Source organism: Astatotilapia calliptera, chromosome 18 (genome assembly GCF_964374335.1).
Source record: "Astatotilapia calliptera chromosome 18, fAstCal68.1, whole genome shotgun sequence".
Classification (NCBI taxonomy): Eukaryota; Metazoa; Chordata; class Actinopteri; order Cichliformes; family Cichlidae; genus Astatotilapia; species Astatotilapia calliptera.
Window position 1 is genome coordinate 33,590,925 of NC_137439.1, and position 22,269 is coordinate 33,613,193.

The window sequence follows — 22,269 nt, forward strand, 5'->3', positions numbered from 1 at the left end:
CCATAATGAAACATATAAACTTCTTTCCGCAAACAAAAACATGGGAAAATCCAATGTCGTGCGTGCCTACGTGGAGGACCCCTTATTTGCCCACATGGAGGTAAAAATGGAAAAATCAAGTAGCAGGCTGGACAAACTGTGAGCGTGAATATGTTAGTGCTCCTCGGGTTCTATTTGCAAAGCTGCAGGTGGATGCCTGAATGACACGATGCTGTTTGTGTTGGCTCGGCCCCTAGCTGCACTTTGTGGATGTGACCTACCTGCTTGATTTTTTATTTTTTTTTAATGTAAAAAGGCAATCTGGAAAGAATGACAAGCACGGGAGCCACCGTGCATTTGTGTGGTGGACAGAAATCTCTGTAATATTTGGAGGTATTTCTTAAATAGAGACATCTGTGGTGCCGCAGATACACGTCTGATTCTTGAGATGTACTTACCTCTTAACTTAAAAGTGAATTCTGAGGCAGTATTCATGTGTTAAACAACTGAATCTGTGTTCTATCACAGTTACCGACTTTTATTCAGTAGGGGATGCTGATTACACAAAACTCTTCATTTGGTCCTCTTGTTATGGATTTTTATATGTGGCAACATTTTTAGATGTGTTCATCATTTCAACTGGATTTTTGCACTGAAAATGTCAGAGTCCTCTGAGGGAAGCTAACATCTGCATATGCACTACATTTTAGAAAAAAAAATGTAAAAATCTTTTTCAATTCTAAATTTCATTTATACAGCGCCAAATTACAACAACAGTCGCCTCAAGGCGCTTTAGAGTGTAAGGTAGACTTTAAAGTATACATACAGAGAAAACCCCAACAATCATACGACACCCTATGAGGAAGCACTTTGGTGACAGTGGGAAGGAAAAACTCCCTTTTAACAGGAAGAAACCTCCAGCAGAACCAGGCTCAGGGAGCGGCGGGGCCATCTGCTGTGATTGGTTGGGGTGAGAGAAGGAAGACAGGATAAAGACATGCTGTGGAAGCTGTTTGTAAAGTACACTTTTCTACCACTCCACACTATTACATCCCTCAGGTATACAGATTACTTATAGATACACATAGCCTGTTCAGTCCAAGTGTGCGATATTTTTAAATCCCAGTCTTATAGTATATATATTTTCAAGATTTGTGTCATTAAATATCATAATAAAAAACAAAAAAAGGGTCTTTAATCTTGAATCTAGAAGATGATGACAAAAATGCATACATGCAATATGTGTCCCTGCCTGATGTTCTTTTGTTGTTTGTGTGTTAACTAGCTGCCCCACTAACTTTCATGGCTACATGTTGTTAGTTGAGTTTATGAACTGGACATTGTCATCTTATTATATTTCTCCAATAAATCAATGAATCTCTGTAAACATGTCCACCTGTTCATCTAATTTTCTTCAAAGCTTCCGTGGACATTATCTCACAACCTCCTTGTGTGATTTGAGCTTTGGATAGCAGCAAAAGCCAGTATGGCGGGAAGTTATAAAAAAAGCTAGTAATTCTAGCTTCAGCCGAGATAACTGTGTTTCACACACACTGTTTAAAGGGGTTACAAAAATAGAAAGAAAACAAGGAAATAAAACAGCACACATGTTTAAAAGTCCATAACCAAAGACATTTTTTTCTGTTGAATTACTATAAGTAGGCTTTACAATGTAGTACAGAACATGTAGTAATAATAATAATAATAATAATATAATCACATCGCAAAAAGTATTTTACAGAGTAACATAACATAGCATGAAGTGAAATAAACAAACTCCTTTTCCCAGTGTTGTTATTAACACTGAGAAAAGTCCCTGTGTTAAATACGAGGATAGTATTTAATTCAGCACTGCTACATTGCCCTCCAATAAACATTAATGTCTGTTTTTCATGGCATGGGTCATAGGACTATATCCTTTATGATACTACTTAAACGTACAAATGATGTAAGCATTAAAACAGTTATAGAGACTAGGATTGGTATACTGAAAGCCAAATTAAAAGCTGTGCTCTTTTTTTCCTGAGTCGATAATTCCCTGAAGTGTACATTTCCACCAGCGCGGTTTAACTCCTTCTCGCTAGGGGGCGATAATTTAAAACCAGGAGGTTTGCGGCTACCGGAGTAATCGAGGAAACTCAAGAGATTTCTCTCTGTTGCTAACAGTAGCTAGCCGGATAATCTTCTGAACAGTGCAGCCGTTCTTATTTTGTTGGCCGTTACAGTGTTCGTGTCTGTTTTTCTCTTTAGATTCCAGCGCTCTTGGAATTCGCTGCTAGTGACAAACGTTGAACCAGACAACGACGGCCAACCTTTTTTTCTCTCCGCTGGATGTTTGGCCATTCTTGTATTTCTCCCAGGATGTTAGCACATAAGCAAACCAGCTAGCTAGCAAATCTGCTAAAGTAGCCAAATAGCTGCTCTTTCCGGATGCTTTGAATAGCAACGCAGCGGATTTGGGGAGTTTCTAGTCGGCCTTGTATGATGTCAAGCAACCGGCCACAGCAAAGCGCTGCTGGGGCGAGTTCAGTGCCCAGCACAAGTAGCAGCAGTAGTACAGGAGGCACTGGGAATACAAACGGTGGCGGTGGCAGCAGCGCTCCCACAAGTAATGGGAGCACTTCTGGAAACGTTGTGCCCTCACGGACCCTTGCAGCGGCCGGAGAGGGCGGCCTGTCAGTGCCAACTCTGGCCGCCGTGCCGTCAGCCCGGGGCGGCTTAGCTTCTCTCAGCAGACCGTCTGCGTCCTCTGGTAACAGAAAGAGATCCCTGCATCAGGCACCACTGTACAACGGTCTCTTGAATTCATACGAAGATAAAAGCAACGACTTCGTCTGGTTAGTTTTGTATTGCACTCGAGCTTTGGGGTGAGTTCCGTAAAAGTTTGAGAGCTGCACGATGACCCGGGCTTCTGCTTGTTTTTCAGTCCCATTTGCTTCGAAATGATAGACGAGGCACACATGACGAAGTGCGGGCACAGTTTTTGGTGAGTGTTTGTGTTGCAGAGAGAGTTACGCACAGCAAAGTATTCGACAGTGTCCCAAATGCTGTAGAGCAACAAATGTCACAGACTGAAGGAACGAAGTTCTCTTTAACAAAAGCCATGCACTCTGCGGCCATCCATACTTACAGCTGATTACTTAAAAAAAACTTATGACGGTTTTTTATTTATTTATTTATTTTTTAGTATTTTTGTTCTTGAATTTTGTTTTATTGTTTGGGCATGTTTTAATGTTACAGATGGGCTTCTAGAGGAAGTTCCAAGTAGTCCTGTCCGTCACATCAGTGTTGCTATATTTTAATAGCAACATCAAACCCATGACAATCCAAGTTCTGCACACCAGGCAGAACTCTGGTCAGACCCAAGAGTTTTTCTGACTCGAAATCTTGCAAAGGCAAGATTGGTTAAAGCAGTGAGTCTGTTTGGTGTACATTTCTGCGTTTTAGTTTGGGAGTTCAATAAGTAAAAGCAAGCTCAGGGTTAAAACATGTCCAACTAATTTATAATCCTGGTAATTTTCCTTTAGAGGAGGCCACCAATATTGTTTTGTATTCAAGGCGAAAATGAACCCTGAATTCAACTTTTCACTAATGTGGAAAGCCTGTAAAGGCTTTCTGTTTGTTTTGCACAGACAATTAATCAGGATTCATTAGGCTAACGTCAAAAAAGTAAGCACAATGGCTTTTTGCCACCAGAATCAGTAAAATCTACTGGAAATAGTGTTATTTTTTGGCAAAAATCCTAGTTATTTTGATCGATAATGAAATGACGGATATTTAATTTAGTCTAAAATAGAAGAGACTTATATTTTATTTAAGCACATTTTCTTTTAATTATAGAAAGTAAATGATTGAACTAAGTCATCCACACTGCATTTTGATAAGAAGCAAAAAGGAAAAGGTTGTGTGCTGAAAGTCAAAGTAAGGGAATTACTGCACAACAGATTCTGGCACAGAGGTAATTTCATCTCGGTTATGTTGTTTCAATGACAAGATGAGCCAAAATTGAATTTAAAGCGCAGCTCTATAATATACTAAAACACAGTGACAGTGTGACTGTCAGTATTGAACTGCAAAGCTGGTTGTAGTAATCTAAAAACAAAAAACCCCAAACAGCAAAAATATGAACAAGTTTTTAATGACAGTAAATGGTTTAAAGCTGAATATAAGCCTGTAGACTCTTCAGCAAAGTTATGGGAAAGCTTAACGTGATTACTGGTAATCCACAGTTGGCTCAGTGTTCTTTATGCCTGTTGTGTTTGCTTTCAGTAATTCTCATTTCTTGTTTTTCAATGCTCATAATAAACATGACCAAAGATCCAAGTAATAAGATCAGCGCATTAGCAAGTTATGCCTCAGTTTGAGATAGTTTGTCTACTCTCTGGTGATGTCGGTGTGAGCAGATATCCTTAACAGGATCAGAGCACTGGCTTTGATCAAACCTGTTTTTGAAGGTCACATATAATCAGAAGAAGACCCAGTATGGGATGAATAAAGATTATTTTGACTATGAATCATTTAAAGCTAATCTTGTAAGATCTTGGATTGAAATGTGGAGCTGGATATATCCATAATATTTATCTGTTCTCTCTCCATCCTGCAGTTTCAAGTGTATCCGCCAGAGTCTGGAGGACAGCAACAGATGTCCCAAGTGTAACTATATTATCGATAATGTGGATCAGGTCTACCCAAACTTTCTTGGTGGGTATTTTGAATTGGAGGGGTTTTTTGTTTTGTTATGTTTTGGTTTTTTCTAACAGTCAGATGATCAGCTCCTAAACGAATCATTTTTCTCAGAGCTTTTCATTTTAACTTGGACATTAAAATGTAGCTGTTATGGCAATTTTGCACTTCATGGTTTTTAAAATCACAATATTTGAATTGATTTGTCTTTAGCTCATAATCAGTACTAAAATGAGACTTTTGTATTTGAATGAAGTCAAAATTGAAAGTTTTTTGTCATAAATGGGCCAAACAAAAATCTAAGGAAACACTTTGTGTAGGTATTTAAATGCATGATGATAAAGATGTCGCTAGAGCAGGGCGATATGGCCAAAAATATTTATCACGATATATATTTGAAAATTTGCGATAACGATGTAACTGACGATATAATTGATGCGAGACAAAATACAACTCCACAACATTACTAGCGCAAAAAGACAACCTTCCACATTAAACTGCAGTGTGCAGTACGCATTTTTCGGACCATAAGGTGCACGGGATTATAAGGCACATTAAGCGAAACAAAGCAGTCAGATAAATCAAACTTTATTAAACTCATTCTTGCTTCCTCCACTTCTGTACCATTGATTCATTAATGTCCCTATTGCCAGTCTTGGCAGCCGGGGGTCAGTCCGCCAGGGCCTCCGCTCCTGGCCGCCACCCGGCACACAATGCACCCGACCCCTATGGCGCCTCCTGCGGGTGGTGGGCCTGCGGGAGGATGGGCCCATGTCTCCTCTTCGGGCTGTGCCTGGAAGTTAAACTTCATAGTTACACCTGGTAAAGCAGCAATGCTGATCGTTTTATTAAAGATGAAAGAATTTACAGTTTTTAACTCTCAGTTAGGGCTGCCACAAACGATTATTTTGATAGTCGACTAGTCACCGATTATTTTTGCGATTAGTCGACTAATCAGATCATCATCCATTGGACGTAAAACGTACAGCTTATTGCACCAGCAGCATCTGCTCTTATATAACTATCATTAGCTTACAGCTTTAAGTGTTTCAGGTCTGTGCTAACTAACAATAAAGACAAGATGATAGTTTATTAAATTTTAATGAAATTTGCAGATTGTTTCGGTGAAGTTTAATAAACTCCTTGCTATCTAAAATATAACAGGACACCGGAGTAAATTCTGGAGCATCTCACACTTCTGATGATCAGCTGTCTGCTTGACGTTTATTCAGCTGTGTAAAAACTATAACTTTAATCTCAGACAAACCGATTTACTCAGGAACAAATAAAATACTGAAAAAAGCCAAACAATAACATTTTTAAGTTATCTAAGTGACTCATATCATGTTTAACCTGAGTAGCGAAAGACGGCAGTGGGTTTGAAAACGATTTGCCGGGAGTCCGGTGTTCTCACGGCTCTAGTGAACCTAGCCCCCGGCTAGCTATCGAGCTAGTGGGTAACAGACGCCTCTGAAAACGTCGGAGCGCTTTTGAAAATATGTGGTGTCCTGATAAACTGAGCCGATATTTGAGGTTTGCACAGCTACATTCTCACCTGAAAATATGTGAAACGTTTATTTTGTGACCCAGAAAGAATAATAAGAGTAATATTAAAACTAACCAGCTGCCGCCATTGTTGGAAACTGAGCTGGGCTGCGCTATGAATTCTGGGACACTGCTTCTTCTTCTTCTTCGGGGTTTAACGGCAGCTGGTGTCACTACCCGATCCGTACCGGAAACCCGATCGGTACCCCGCATGCACGAAAGGTTTCTACTTCCGGTCGTAGCGTTTTACGATAGTTATGGGTCAGAGTATCTGTTAAGATGTTAAGAATAACAAGTATATCTTAAAATGTTTGCAATAATGAAGCATTTCAGTACAATGTAGACAAAAACTCCAATCCTTACTGCGCATGTGTAAAGTCTGACCGTACAAATCGGGTCTACCCGATCCGTACAGCGCATGTGCAGATGTTTTCTTCTTCTTCTGTTCGTTTAATGGCAGTTTACTCCCCAGTGTACGAGGATACCGCCACCTGCTGACTGAGCGAATAAACCCTATTATAAACTGAATTATCGTCATTACAAACGTGTGTTAAATCTGATTTAGCGATAGTCGAGTGTGTTTATGCTTGTCTGTGAGGAGAGGATTGTTGGAATAGTGATGATGATGTGCGCTATCACTGTCAATTAAGAAACTGTAAAAAAAAAAACTGTAAACAAACTGTAAACACTTAATCTGGCTGATGAATCTACACGTGAGATATTACAAAGTCTGCATTATTAACTCTATAATTAGGCGCCATTCTTCTTATTTTACGGCGCTGTTGCTCAATCGGGGGACGCTCTCTGTTGAGGAGAAAAGCATGAATTTCTTTGTATACGGATTATCCATTGTTTAAATGTCCCGGGCAGTCGAAAAGGAGGCAGAGCTGTTGAGAAATGCTAGGAGCTAACTGGGCGCTAACTAGGGCTGCCACAAACGATTATTTTGATAGTCGACTAGTCACCGATTATTTTTGCGATTAGTCGACTAATCAGATCATCATCCATTGGACGTAAAACTACAGCTTATTGCACCAGCAGCATCTGCTCTTATATAACTATCATTAGCTTACAGCTTTAAGCTTTTAAGGTGCTAACTAAAAATAAAGACAAGATGGTAGTTTATTAAATTTTAATGAAATTTGCAGATTGTTTCGGTGGAGTTTAATAAACTCCTTGCTTTCTAAAATATAACAGGACACCGGAGTATATTCTCCAGCGTCTCACACTTCTGATAATCAGCTGTCTGCTTGACAGTTTTAGCTGTGCAAAAACTATAACTTTGATCTCAGCCAAACCGATTTACTCAGGAACAAATAAAATACTGAAAAAAGCCAAACAATAACATTTAAGTTATCTAAGTGACTTATATATATGTTTAACCTGACTAGCGAAAGACGGCGGTGGGTTTGAAAACGATTTGCCGGGAGTCCGGTGTTCTCACGGCTCTAGTTAGCCTTGCCCCCGCCTAGCTAACGAGCTAGTGGGTAACAGACGTCTCCGAAAACGTCGGAGCGCTTTTGAAAATATGTGGTGTCCTGATAAACTGAGCAGATATTTGAGGTTTACACAGCTACATTCTCGCCTGAAAATATGTTAAACGTTTATTTTGTGACCCAGAAAGAATAATAAGAGTAAAGTTAAAACTAACTAGCTGCCGCCATTGTTGACAGCTGCGCTATGAATTCTGGGACACAGCTACTTCTTCTTCTTCGGGGATTAACGGCAGCTGGCATCCTTGTACATGCAGTGCTGCCATCTTCTGTTTCAGTCCGTTATTACACTCTTAAATCCTACTACTCATTCCTGCGTCCTTTGTGATCTTACAAAGCTTCAAACGATGCGTCGACTATTAAATTAGTCGTCGACGATTTTAATAGTCGACGTAATCGTGACTAGTCGACTAATCGTGGCAGCCCTAGCGCTAACGGTATCATTCAAATATATTGAATGTCGCAATGTTGGCAAAAAGAGGAAGTGACGTAAGATTTGTGCATGCGGGGTACCGATCGGGTTTCCGGTACGGATCGGGTAGTGACAGCTGGCATCCTTGTACATGCAGTGCTGCCATCTTCTGTTTCAGTCCGTTATTACACTCTTAAATCCTGCTACTTATTCCTGCGTCTTTTGGGATCTTACAAAGCTTCAAACGATGCGTCGACTATTAAATCAGCCGTCGACGATTTTGATAGTCGACGTAATCGTGACTAGTCGACTAATCGTGGCAGCCCTACTCTCAGTGATGCTGCAGTGTTGTTTGACCTGAAGGTACGGAGTTTAGGACCCAGATTACTCCCAGATTTAAGAGCATCTTAGTCCGACAAATACGACAATAACGACGGCCGCTTGCATGTTCTGCAAAAAAATGTGCTTTGTCGTGTATCTGACGGACAAACACCAAACCAGTTCCACATCATGGAAGTTGCACCATTTTTACAAACCAATTCTGGTTCATCTGTTTCACTCAACAATCGGCCATGTGCGTATGAAAACAAAGGCACTGCGCATGCGCGTTTTACTCCCATTCTATCGCCATATTTCATTTTCCTATCGTTGCCTAACATTATACCGGTATTACCGTGAACGGTATAATATGGCCCAGCCCTAGATGTCGCTGCCACTTTTCTTTTATTCATCACAAGTAAAATGTGTTGTTCCTTAGCTGTGACAATGTCTTTTTCTTTGTCATATACTTACTCCACCGGTTCTCCTCTCTTATTTATCCCTTGTCTACAACTTCCTCTGTCCCGCCTCACCACATCCCAGTAAATGAACTGATCCTTAAACAAAAACAGAGGTCAGAAGAGAAGAGGCTAAAGTTAGATCATCCAGTGAGTACAGCATGTTCTGAAACTGATTTCATTTCTTTCTCTCCTTGTTAAGATGTCAAGCATCTTAAAAATATGTTTTGTTACTTGTAACTGATCAGTGTCTCTGACCTTCAGAATGGGTCTCGGTGGCAGGTCTTCCAGGATGTTTTGAGTCCTGATCAGGAGAACTTGGACCTGGCAAATGTCAACCTGATGCTCGAGCTGCTGCTTCAGAAGAAGAAGCAGCTGGAAGCGGTAAGTGAGAGGCTGATCTGTGCATTTCTTTGTTTTTGTTTCACTCTTTTAGCTCTTTAGCTTTTCATGGGTTTCAGTGGAGGGTTTTTTTTCTTTAAAATGATGTAAAGTTTGTTAATGCAATCCGTGCAAACCGAGGAGGTTCATAATTAATGGCTATTAAGTCATGAAACTGATCACATGATCAGAGCTTGTAGATATAGATCTTGTAGGTTTCAGTGAAAAATGCACAAGATGCAGTGAAGAGACAGAATTACAAAGGGTTAATTATTTCAGCACTGTACTGGTCTGTTGTGGTGAAGAGAGAGCTCAGTGTAAAAGCGAAGCTCTCAATTTACCGGTTGATCTACGGTTGATCTACGTCCCTACGCTCACCTATGGCCACGAGCTGTGGGTAGTGACCGAAAGAACAAGCGGCAGAAATGGGCTTCCTCCGAAGGGCGGCTGGCCTCCCTTAGAGATAGGGTGAGAGGTTCGGCCATTCGGGAGGGGCTCAGAGTAGAGCTGCTGCTGCTGCTCCACATCGAAAGGAGCCAGTTGAGGAGGTTCGGGCATCTGACAAGGATGCCTCCTGGGCGAGGTTTTCCGGGCATGTCCCACCAGGAGGAGTCCCCGGGGCAGACCCAGGACACGCTGGAGAGATTATATCTCTCTGGCCTGGGAACACCTTGGTGTTGCCATGGACAAGCTGGAGGAGGTGGCTGGGGAGAGGGAGGTCGGGGCTTCTCTGCTTAGGCTGCTGCCCCCGCAACCCGGCCCCGGATAAGTGGAAGAAAATGGATGGATAATTATTTCAATTAAAAGTCAAAGTGATGTTTTGCTGATAGCTTGTTAATCCTTTTACAAGTTTTCTAAATTTATTCTTTAAATGTTATCACAAGGTTGTCACAGTGGAAAACAATCAGTAATATAAAACATAATGGAAATGTTTTAATATCCACTGAATGTCCACTTTTTGTTCTGGAAAGACAACAAATGAAATTTATGACGTCCAGTTAAGACCTTGTTGTTTTGGAGGCAGTGGGTTCTGATCCGTTTAATCTGAAACAAACAGAAGTTGTGTAATATTCTGAGTTTCTGATGACACAATAATGTGTTTGCTGTCGAGGTCATCATTGTATCAGACCGCACTATTGAGGTGTTCCCTCTTACAGAATGTGACAAACATTTAATATTAATAATAATAATAATAATGGATTGCATTTATATAGCGCTTTTCTGGACCCCTCAAAGCGCTCCAATACAGCAGGATGTCCATCACATTAAATGCGTCACTCTGTCAGACTTCCTGGCACAAAGAAGTTCTTTTGGGTTGCGTTAGACTTCAGATGTTGATAATAAATCAGGCATTGTATGTGTATATAGCACTGGTAGCAATGGTAAGATGTTGCTTTTGTCAGAAGGTTTCTGGGCAGTTTCACACATCCTTTTTTGTTTTGTTTTTTGTCAGTTTACGTGACATAAAAAGAGAAGTAGGACTTTACATCCTTAGATTTCATCAGCGCTATCTAAGACTTGCATTGATGATGAGATGTAAAATCCAGACCAGTTTTGAAATGTGAGCCTTTGAATTGCAAGTATGGATGCTACAAACACGTCTTTCAGATTTTCAGATGGCGCTACACGACGCCTTGAGCTTTCTCGCTGTCAAGCACATGCTCGTCTTTCTGTTTCTTTTTCACACAAACACATGCCGTGTGTCACTGTTTGACTGTCATACAAGCAGACAGACTCACACAAGAGCTAGCCCAGTAATTCAGCTAATTGGTGTCTGTCCAAGCTAGTTCAGAAATAAGGGCTCCATAGTTAGCTGTGATATTGTATATAGTTAATGGTCTTCCTTTGCCTTGCTGCTTATTCTGTATACACTCATTGCTGATTGATTGTTAGCATGTGTGTGATAATTTGCCTCTGGACATATTTCATATCTGATTGGGCTTGTTTTTGTTTAGCCTGTCATTCTTCTTATTTAATCAGTTCTGATTTACCAGTTTTGGATTCCATGTAGATATTTCATATCAGTCAAATTTAGGTCCCTGCCACTTAACTGTGTATTTTTGATGTTTTGTTAGTATTCCTCTCGTGTTTACTGTTGTTACTCAGCTATCCAAACCTTAAATATAATCCAAAAAACATCAACATGTTAGATTTAATCGTCAGTGAATCTTAGTCTCCGTCTTAAATGTCAGCATCAGTCAGTGTGGGTGTGGTGGTGCTTTTCAGTCCTTGAGATGTTTGCTTTGGAGCTACTCTTTGGTTTTCATTGAAGATTAAGTAGAATTGAATAGAAATAGTCAGATATTATCTCCATCTGAAACCTATGACATGCTTTCAAAGAACACAGTTGTCATCAGTATTTGCCTAACAGCCAGAGACCCTTAGGTTTGGTGTTCTTGAGCATTTTCATGGTTCGATTGAAGGTTAACCAGAGGAAAGAGTTTACCACAGTGTTTGGATCAAAAATGGTTAAATATTCAAATGAATATAAAACTCAATTCTGATATGTTCACACTCGAAGCCTGAAGTGTTTAAAGTTGTTAAAATATTCTATCACAGATGTATCAGCTTACTTTTTTTTGGAAAATGGTATCATTTCTTTACTTTAATATATAGATAGATATATTACAAAAATATAGATAGATAGTTGGTTGGTGAAATGACAGATATTTAACAGGGTCGCTTGGTAAAACATTGGTTAAAGTCTAAGATTTTAACAGACTTATATTTATTTAAGCACATTTTCTTTTAATTATAGAAAGTAAATGATTGAACTAAGTCATCCACACTGCATTTTGATAAGAAGCTAAAAATAAGGAGAACGTGCTGAAAGTCAAAGTAAGGGAATCGCTGCAAAAAAAGATTCTGGCACTGAAGTTGTTGTTTGTGTTGTTTCAGTGACAAGATGAGCCAAAGTTAAAATTGAAATTAAAGCACAGCTTATAATATACTAAAACACACAGTGACAGTGTGACTGCCAGTCGAGCATTGTTGGCTGCTGAGGTGTGATGTGCAACCTGCTGCATAGTGTGGAGTCTTTTTTTTGCAGTGCACTTAAAGAAGGAAAAGAAATGCTCAATGTGACTGTGGGCTTTTTTTGGGAGGGGGAGGAGTCGATCAGGTAATTTGTTGCTAACGCCAAGTTAAAGTTAAATGTAAACATTAGCTTTGGGCTAGTCCACAGTTGTGGAAACACGGGTGAGAATTTAGTTGAACGATAGCATATTCACCAAAACAAGCTGCATTCACTGGCCGGAGTAGTTTGTTTGTGTGAACCTTTTCATGACAGGATCCTTCCCCGTTCTGCACAGCACTGCTTTCATTTCCTGTAGCTGGGATGGAAGTAAAGCCAGAGACGAAAGTACAACTAAAATGATAAATCACAAGCTTTAGAACTACTGTTATTATTTTGTGCTTTTCTGAGGATGAAAGCTAGTGTTGAACTGAGAACAAATGATATCTCGAGTGTCTTTTCAGCAGATCAGCAAAACTATTCTGTGATTTCAAGTAATACTTGATTATGTAAGCTGTCCATATCTCCACTAGGAATCCCAGGCAGCTCAGAGACAGATCCTCATGGAGTTCCTTAAAGAAGCCAGGAGAAACAAGAGAGAGGTACGCTGCACAAATTTCCCACACAAAGCTGACACGGTGCTGAGAAAAGAGCAGTATTTGTAATGGCTGACACCCAGCTTTGTGTCAGTCCACCAGAACTCGTTAAGTGTTTGTAGGTGTTAACAAAGGCAAGCGCGTTCAGTTGTGTTTTTGGTTTTGTTGGCAGCAACTAGAGCAACTGCAGAAAGAGCTCAACTTCCTCGAAGAAGACATCAAACGTGTTGAGGTAGGTAAACTGACAAAGCGCAGTCCAAAGATGGATTGCTGTGCCCTCATTCACATGTTCTCTTGCGAAAATACGGGGGAACAGAATGCATGATTATAAAAACATATTATGCTGTGAAATCACAAAACCCTGGGGCCGCTCATCATCACAGCTTGAGATGGACAAACAAGTTATGTTGGTGTCATTTTCCAGGAAATGAGTGGGCTGTACTCTCCTGTGATGGAGGCTGAGTGTACTGTGCCTAATGTGGAAGCTCCCTCTCCAGCACCCAGGTAATGCTGATGTCTGCCGCATAATAAATGTGTCTATGCAGAACATAATAACACCATATTCACCTTGTTCGTTTACCAAAACAGGAGCTCGTTACGAGCACAGATGTGTGCTTGCTCACGAAAACGTTTTGCCTCTTGCTCTACAACGGCTGCTTTGTCTGTGTGGAACAAAGCCAGTGCATACAGTCGAGATGCCAGAGGCTTCAGCAGTCGCTGTGTGGTGTGACTTACTCCACGTCTTGTGTGTTTGTTTCTGTGTTGAGCAGTTGCAGTAGTATTATAGACCAACCCGACTACAACCAGCCTCCAGGATTTGGTGGAGCAGCCCAGGTACAGCGGAGAGATTTATTTATTTTTTAAAAAAAAAAATAGCTTGGAGTAAAAACTGTTTCAGACAGGATGAAGTAACGGGCTGCACCAAGGCCCAGTAAAAGATCATTTTACTGGGGTTATAACTGTAAATCCAGCAAAGCTTTAATATCTGGAGCTGGAAATGGCTGGTGCGTTTTAATAAGGGGGCCTGTCACGTTTAGATGTAGCTTTTTAACACAAATGTATTTGGAGGAAAATTATAAATACACTCTGAGGTTTCTGGCACTGCCTTCACTTTGCTCTTGGGACTGTTTCCTCAGGGAAAACGTCAGACCTGGTACAACAGCACCCTGGCGTCAAGAAGAAAGAGGCTCACAGCTCATTTTGAGGATCTAGAGCAGTGCTACTTCTCCAGCAAAATGTCCCGCATCACAGGTGCTGTTGTTGAGGGTTTAGACTGCTGTGGTCAGATCATTTTTATGGCGTTTTCATTTGCACACAGTTGGAAAACTGGTATTATTTCTTAAAGCAGGGCATCTGTGTTTAAGCTCTTAGTTATGGGCAACGACTCCATTTGGTTTTTTTCCACAATGTGTATAATTCACAAATGCTGTGTTAACTGTGTGCGTGTTGTTTTCAGATGAGGGCAGGAACCTGAATCAGCTGGATGATTTCATGGAGTGTTTGTCAAAGTTCACTCGCTATAACTCTGTGCGGCCGCTGGCCACCCTGTCATACGCCAGTGACCTCTATAATGGCTCCAGTATCGTGTCTAGGTATAAAAAAAAGAAACGTTTGATTTACGTATGACCGGACATCATCTTTTAGTTGTTTCGTGACATTTTACCGTGTGTCACTGTCTTTGACCGTATTTTCCTTTGTTTCAGTATTGAGTTTGACCGAGACTGTGACTACTTTGCCATCGCTGGCGTAACCAAAAAGATCAAGGTGTTTGAGTACGGCACTGTGATCCAGGATGCAGTGGACATCCACTACCCTGTCAACGAAATGACTTGCAATTCCAAAATCAGGTGAAGGAAACTGATAAATGCATTTCCTCTAATGCTGATCTCTTAGTAATCCACATGTTGAGTCACGTGTATGGATCCAAAATCTACAGGATGCTTTTTTCCAAAATTGTGACTGTAAAAAAACTAATCATACAGTTCATGAAAAGAAATGATAACTTAGTTTGTAGTGAAATAAGCAGCGCCAAACTCGAATATTTCAAGTTCCTGTTGTCTTTTGCAGCTGTATCAGCTGGAGCAGTTATCACAAAAACCTCCTGGCCAGCAGTGACTATGAGGGAACTGTTATTTTGTGGGATGGATTCACAGGCCAGAGGTCCAAAGTCTACCAGGTGTGATGCTTGGAGCGCAGCTTCATTACGTTAGGCATTACATTAGTAATGATGGCTTTTTAAGGTTTCCTCTGCTTCCTTTCCAGGAACATGAAAAAAGGTGTTGGAGTGTAGACTTCAATCTCATGGACCCAAAGCTTTTAGCCTCAGGTTCTGATGATGCTAAAGGTAAGAGAGGGATGCAATATCTAAAAATAATGTTCCCACCATGTATCAGCCCTTATTTTTTTTTTATGCATGCTCTTTTCTTCTTCTTCTTCAGTCAAGTTGTGGTCAACTAATCTTGACAATTCAGTGGCTAGCATTGAGGCTAAGGCTAACGTCTGCTGTGTTAAATTCAGCCCAACCTCCAGATATCATCTGGCCTTCGGTTGTGCAGGTGAGATGGAAATTAAAGATTTTCATGTGTGATTTATCTTGTTTGTTGTTACTTTAGTCTTGGTTGTGGAAAAGCAAAGATTTTGAGATAAAATTCTCTTAAACCTTAAGCCAGGGTGATGTCGAAAAGCTCTGCCAAAATGCCAAAATCAAGTGCAAACATAGAACTGGACTTTCATTGGGCGAAAGCAGCTCAGAAGCTTTTGATTACACCGCATAGGTTGTACCAAAACCTTGTAACTGTGTAAACCTTGCATCTAAGGACACTTCAAGTGTCATTGAAGCTGGTGTAGCAGCAGGTTTAAATGTGAAGGTGCAGTGTCTGACGTCCGCCTGCATTTGGTTGGTATTTACTATGAGAAGTTAAGTTCAGACTAAATAAGGGGGAAACAGATTTTACTCTACCCAGCTGTCTCCCTTCAGCCAGACAAACCTGGGGCCTGTTCTTCGTACCTCGCTAAGTAGGTTAGCCGGATTAGATTGTTGACGATTTCGCGTGATCCTGGATCAGTCGGTTCCCCGAAGCTCATCCGGGACTTGCTGTCATAGCAACAGAGCCGTAAGCGTAAACCTGCTCGGGAGCAGGTTCACTTTATGTAAACAGGATTAGATCGCGGCCACGCAGGTTTGTCCGCTTCATTTATACGAAAGCAACAGCGATATTTTTCCACTGTTTCACCATAAATAAATATTATCAATGTAACTAAAGACAATGCAGCACCTGATCCTTTTATTGATGTCACACAGATACATACAGGTCATTTCCTAAAAAAGGGAAATGAACTATTAACATTCTATTACATGTATGTGATTATTACAGATGTAATTCATATTTCAGAGTAGTAATTGTAAATTACTTCGTGTAATCAAGATGAGAGACCACGGCTATAAAAGCGAAGGTGGATTTGGGAAGCCTGTCGCAGCCATGTCCTGTCCGTATACGCGAGCCACCCATTGCGGAAGGTGCAAGATTGATAAGGAGAGTCCTCAGAATTCAGCGTATATTGCGGGATAGACAGGATCCTTTAGCTCAGCGCGACAGTGTGCTCATAGAGAGATATCGATATTCCCGTGAGGGTATTATTTACTTAACCAACTTGTTGACGAGGGGGTGCAGGACCACCACCTGTCTTTTTTTCCTCTGCCCTTTTCTTGGTTGCTGTTATGAACAAACTAACAGAGTATTACAGGCCAGTATTACCTTGCCAAGAGACGCAAAGCAATCTAAGAGATAAATATTACCATTCTGTAGAATACTCCTGTATTCCACTTTTACTTGTTCCCATGTTCTTGTGGGTCCTGTTGTGGCTCTAATGTGAAAGGGGATATAATATAACATATTATAATATAATATAATGCCATATGATATTGGACAATATAGTGTCATATGATAGATCTACCCTACCGCCTACTGGTGTTGGCCAGAGGGGCCGATGGCGCGATATGGCAGCCTGGCTACAACCGTAGCTGCCTCCACCAGTGTGTGAATGTGGGAGTGAATGAATAGTGGTATCGTAAAGCGCTTTGGGTGCCTTGGAAAGCGCTATATAAACCCAATCCATTATTATTATTATTATTATTAAATTACCTACGAGTTTGATTTGTCAGCAACTTTCTGCCAGCCCTCTCTCCTTGCTTTTGCAGCCTTTGCAGTGTTCTCTTGCGTTTTAATTAAACTCTGAAACTCCTGAAATCCCTCACTCATGAGTTCTTGCTCTGCTGCCGGAAAATACCGAGCACGCCCCTTCGACATTTTCGCCGACCAATCAGCGGGTTGCCGATCAATGTTTCTACTATCGATGCGTAGCCCCTTTTACGACACCCAGTGATGTCACATTCCTGCGTCCAGCTGTAGTAATCGTCAACAGCAGGTGTGTTCAGGGAACCGGATTAGCGAGCTCACGGTTAGCGCGATGATTTGATCTTGGATGTGTCATTTGATCTTGGATGTAGTAAGCGACGTACGAAGAACGGGCCCCTGGAGTATTGTTGTTGTTGATTTTTCTCTCACATCACTGTGGTTTCTTTGTTGTCAGCTACATTTCTTCACCCGGCACTGACTCTTGTGGTCCAGAAAAACTGCTGAATACCTTATTCATTAGTCCCCCAAAGGAGATATAAAGTTGTAAGAAATATTTGGTTATACACAGAAACACTGTAACACTGGATGAGCAGAGCGTACAAGCGTTATCCAGAAGTATCTTGCTGTGGCTTTATCAAACTTCCTGTGGCTCAACAACGAAGCCGTCTCAGCTTAGAGAAGGAAACTGCTCCTCGGCCTTGTAGATGGTTTAGTGTCTTGAGTAGCACTGGGTTATCAAAGTAAGCAAGCAGACATGGAAAGCCATTCTGCATTTGAATTTAAACTGCACTAAGTCCAAATTTAACTGCACTTTTCTAAATGCTGTGGTGGCTCCTAAATGGAGCTGATCTAAGACTTGTTTTAATCTACGATTTTCCTCATGTTTCCCATCTGAACACATGCTAAACTTTGCTTTCTTCTCTTAGACCACTGTGTTCACTACTATGATCTCCGCAACACTAAGCAGCCAATCATGGTGTTCAAAGGCCACAGGAAGGCCGTCTCCTATGCCAAGTTCGTCAACGGAGAGGAAATTGTTTCTGCGTAAGTACATCTGTCGGCTTTGCATTTCCATTTAATATCTGAAAGGTTTCTTTTTCCTGCAAAGGAAAATATTCTGTAAAACCTGTTACGGTGTACTTTCTGCTTATAATATCATAAAGAAGCTGTCTAATGTAAACTGGGTTAAAGAGAGCATGAAACACTAAATGTATAAAGGCTCATTTACATCGTGGAGCCCTCAAAAACTGACATGGATGTAACTCTGTCTGTGAAGCTGGATTTAAGAAACAAGTTATAAAAATGACATTTGCATAATTACTGAAACGAGCACCGCTGCCGAACAATGGAGAATCTTTCTACACACAGAGTAGAAATCCTGATCCTTGAATCCTGATAAAATGAAAATGCTGGACTTGGCCCCAGTGGGTTATCACGCCATATCATCTAAGGCCCACCGGTTCCATATTGATCATTTCTTTCTGCGCTATTGTCCTCAGTTCGACGGACAGTCAGCTGAAGCTGTGGAATGTCAACAAACCTCACTGCCTGCGCTCCTTCAAGGGTCACATCAACGAGAAGAACTTTGTGGGCCTGGCCTCAAACGGAGACTACGTTGCCTGTGGTGAGCAGTTACTTCAAAGAAGACATTACTGTCAAATTGTCTGTGTTGTATCACTCCCTCAGTGGGAGAAACGATAACATGCTTACATTCCATAAATACTTGTGTTTGTGTGTGTGTGTACAGGCAGTGAGAACAACTCCCTGTATCTGTACTACAAAGGACTTTCCAAGACACTGTTAACATTCAAGTTTGACACAGTGAAGAGCGTTCTGGACAAGGATAAGAAGGAGGACGACACCAACGAGTTTGTCAGTGCTGTCTGCTGGAGGGCCCTGCCTGATGGAGTGAGCTCACCTCTATACTCAGTAACATTGTCATTGACTGCACTTTGAAGGGTGCACTACAAAGCGAAATTAATGGGTTAGTGAGGTCTGTCAAGTCAGGTAAAAAGGTGGCTTTCTTTTTCCTTAGTTAGATCACCATGGTAACAAATGTCCTAGGAGCTTGAAATGAGAAGGCGACTGGTCTTTTTTTAAGGTTTTGAAGACATTTCACCTCTCGTCCAAGAGCCTTCTTCAGTTCTAAAACCAAAGGTTGCAAAACCTAGTTGGGGGTTGTACCCTTAGGCCAGGGGTGGGCAACTCCAGGCCTTTGAAGGCTGGTGTCCTGCAGGTTTTAGATCTCACCCTGGGTCAACACAACTGAATCAAATGATTAGTTTATTACCAGGCCTCTGGAGAACTTCAAGACATGTTGAGGAGGTCATTTAGCCATTTAAACCAGCTGTGTTGGATCAAGGACACATCTAAAACCTGCAGGACACCGGCCCTCGAGGCCTGGAGTTGCCTACCCCTGCCCCGCCTTCATCTGTGAGTGTAGTTGTAGGTTTTGTTGAGCCAGCTAACCCAAAGAGCCTGCTTTGTTGGGACACCACACCCATAGTTTGCGGTCATAGAACTGAGACGGTGTCAGTCACACCTTAAAATCCTGACACTCTGAGAAAGAATACATCTGGAGTTTCTCACACTTTCTTGCAAAGGATTGTTGTTTTCAGATCACACAGAATATTGTGTTGAGTATTAATCTACAGGTAATTAACTATCTGTGCTCTAAGTGTTACCTTTTGTTTTTCAGGAGTCAAATGTATTAATCGCTGCCAACAGTCAAGGAACAATTAAGGTTTGTATCATCTGTACAAAACACGGCAACAAGCACAGGCCTACTGCAGCACTCAGACTGGTGTCATAGAGGGTACTGGACCTTTGTTTGAAAACATGACATTTACATTGTAATCATGTTCTGTCCTTTTAGTTGACTCATTTCTGGTATTTTAATGAGGCCGTCTGAAGAAAAAAACTTTTGTAAGAGCGCGATCAGGATACAAAAGTGTGAAGCCAAACACTAATAAGACATGAATAAAACAAAAAATCCGATTGGATATATAGATCTGGTGTTTATATTGTCGTATTTTGCTGTGTTCATTGTTGCATTCATTTTGTGCTCTGCAGATGGCTGTAGACGCTCACTGACAATTTGAACCAGAAATGTCAAATTTCTTTAAGATTCTCCATAAGACACATTCCTGGCAATATCCCAGGATGAATTAGGAATAACTGTTTAAACACGCTCACAAAGATAAATCCTTGTGCATCTGATCCAATTCAAGCCTGCTTGTCTGCTGTGTAATCGTGTTTAATCTTCCACTCTTGAAGTCCAAATGTCACCTCACTGGCTTCTGTTTGGAATCAAAGTACACACACAAAATATATCTAAAGAAATTATTTTTGTAATATTTTCATGAACTGTGCAGTGTGATAGCAGTGATTTCAGCTCTGCATTAGTGATGTGCCACGCTAGTCTGGGTGAACTTTAAAAATGCCTCGTTATACAGTCCAACTGCTATATGTTAATTATTTTTGTGGTTTCTGCCTTTTGTCGTTTTATTATTATTTAGCTGTTGGAGAGGAGCTTTAATTCATTGCTTTTTCCCGTAACAACAAGAGGTCACAGGTGTGCGTTCTCTCTGCACAGGTACTCGAGCTCGTCTGAAGACGTGCAGTTCCTTCAGCAGGTGTTGGAGCTTTGACTCGTGATGCAGGGAGGCTGCCAGGCTGAGTAGCAACTGGAGATCTGAAATTGTCTTATTATTTTTTTCCTCTTTTTCTTTACTTTTTTTTTTTTTTTTATGAGCTTATGTTTTTGGACAGCGGCAAAGACTATGGACCAGCAGGAGAAGATGTGCTGCTGTTTTATTGGGCACCAAGTGAAATAAGAGACTTTAGAAAGCAGTTTTGTTTCTTTTGAGCGAGGTTTTATTGGCTACAATAGAACACCTCTTTATGGTTTTAGGTCAAATCAAAACCTTTACTTTTTAATTAAGCTGCTGTTCTCCGGAATACATCCAGCCAAACGCTAAAAGTGCGATGCATTTCCTCCTTTTAAAGGCCAAAGCACAAGACGAAGTGACATGCAAAAATCTTCAAATGAAGCTTTTAAATCTCCTTTTGTTTGTCAGTGTCCAGCCCCCTGCACCTTTCTTTTTTGTGTAGCTTTTGCGTTCTCTCAGATTTGGGGGGGAAAAACATTTTTAATAAACCTGACTTCCATCCTGTCAGACGTATCACTGGTTTCTTTTCTGGTTTGCGAGTGCAGAATGTGAGAAGTTGAGTGAACTGAAATGAGAAGCGCCTCTCTGTGCTGATATTTCTGTTTACCGTCAGAACAAAACGAAACTCAAAGCTTTTGTCTGCAATCACAACTCTCATGTAACTTCCGGCACTGGTCTGCAGTGTCGTGCAGAACTGGACTTTTTTTTTTTTTTTTGGGTGAACTATTGGTTGCTTGTTGGAAATAAAACCTTGCAGAATCTGTTCTTTTAAAGTAGCAATGGAATCGTTCTTCACATACTGTAGGTATCATCTGAGCTGAGCTGCATTGTAACTTCAGGCAAACTGCTGTCAGTTTCTGTGGAGCAAGACCTGCCTATTTTATGATAAGTGAGAGAGGTGTTTTGTATTTGTATTACTGAATAAATTATTTCGAAACACTTGGCATGTTTGTTCTTTTTTTCTCTCTCTCCATATGATGACATAATTGTATTCTTTTAGGTGATCTGTGTATAAAACTGTGATGGGTTAGTTGATCGGAATTGCAAGAAACGTTCTTGGTTATGGACAAGGTGCTTTTTCAGTCAGTGCTGGGACTCAGGATACTGTAGTCCTCCTCCAGATGCCATCGATGCAATGGCACCCTTAAACTCTTGTTTAAATTCCCTTGAAAAATTGCGCTCTCCTTGGTGTCCTATAAAATAAGCATTTACAGCATGGGGCTTTGCATCTTTTTTTTTTTTAATAAATTAGGGCGACAAAAGAAAGACGCTCTGGTAAATAGACTGGTTCTTATATAGCACTTTTTCTATTCTATCTGATCACTCAAAGTGTTTTGTACAACATGCTTCATTCATACAGATACTTCATTCTATGTCAAATTTACATGCACCTTGGGGTTAGTATTTTGCCCAAGGATGCAGCCAGAGATTGAACCACCAGCCTTCCAATTAATAGTTGACCCTCTCTACCTCCTGAGCTACAGCCATCAGGTGGGACTGTCTGTTCAGATTTCATGGTTTCGTATAGTGTATACTGTGCTGGCCTGCGTTTTTCTGTTAAAACTCAAAAACTGACTGCTCAGT

At 40.9% G+C, this 22,269-nt stretch overlaps 1 protein-coding gene across 1 annotated transcript; it reads left to right on the forward strand.

Annotated features, from left to right (window-relative positions):
- The first annotated feature begins 1,608 nt into the window (after window positions 1–1,608).
- Window positions 1,609–21,624, forward strand: cop1 (COP1 E3 ubiquitin ligase). The gene is made up of 20 exons (XM_026150159.2): window positions 1,609–2,816; window positions 2,906–2,965; window positions 4,583–4,680; window positions 8,974–9,038; window positions 9,153–9,272; window positions 12,816–12,884; window positions 13,051–13,110; window positions 13,303–13,382; window positions 13,649–13,712; window positions 14,015–14,129; window positions 14,335–14,470; window positions 14,582–14,725; window positions 14,946–15,054; window positions 15,141–15,222; window positions 15,317–15,433; window positions 17,941–18,058; window positions 18,514–18,638; window positions 18,762–18,922; window positions 19,713–19,757; window positions 20,610–21,624. The coding sequence occupies exons 1-20, from the start codon at window positions 2,461–2,463 to the stop codon at window positions 20,625–20,627; spliced, it is 2,142 nt and encodes a 713-aa protein (XP_026005944.2). The 5' UTR covers window positions 1,609–2,460; the 3' UTR covers window positions 20,628–21,624.
- The last annotated feature ends 645 nt before the right edge of the window (window positions 21,625–22,269 follow it).

What these genes read in the sequence shown, in the direction of transcription:
- cop1 (XM_026150159.2), top strand. Translation starts at nt 2,461, where the DNA reads ATGATGTCAAGCAACCGGCCACAGCAAAGCGCTGCTGGGGCGAGTTCA. An exon ending in GGTCTACCCAAACTTTCTTG is followed by an intron (nt 4,681 to 8,973) that starts GTGGGTATTTTG and finishes ACCACATCCCAG; the next exon opens with TAAATGAACTGATCCTTAAA. An exon ending in AGAGGTCCAAAGTCTACCAG is followed by an intron (nt 15,055 to 15,140) that starts GTGTGATGCTTG and finishes CTTCCTTTCCAG; the next exon opens with GAACATGAAAAAAGGTGTTG.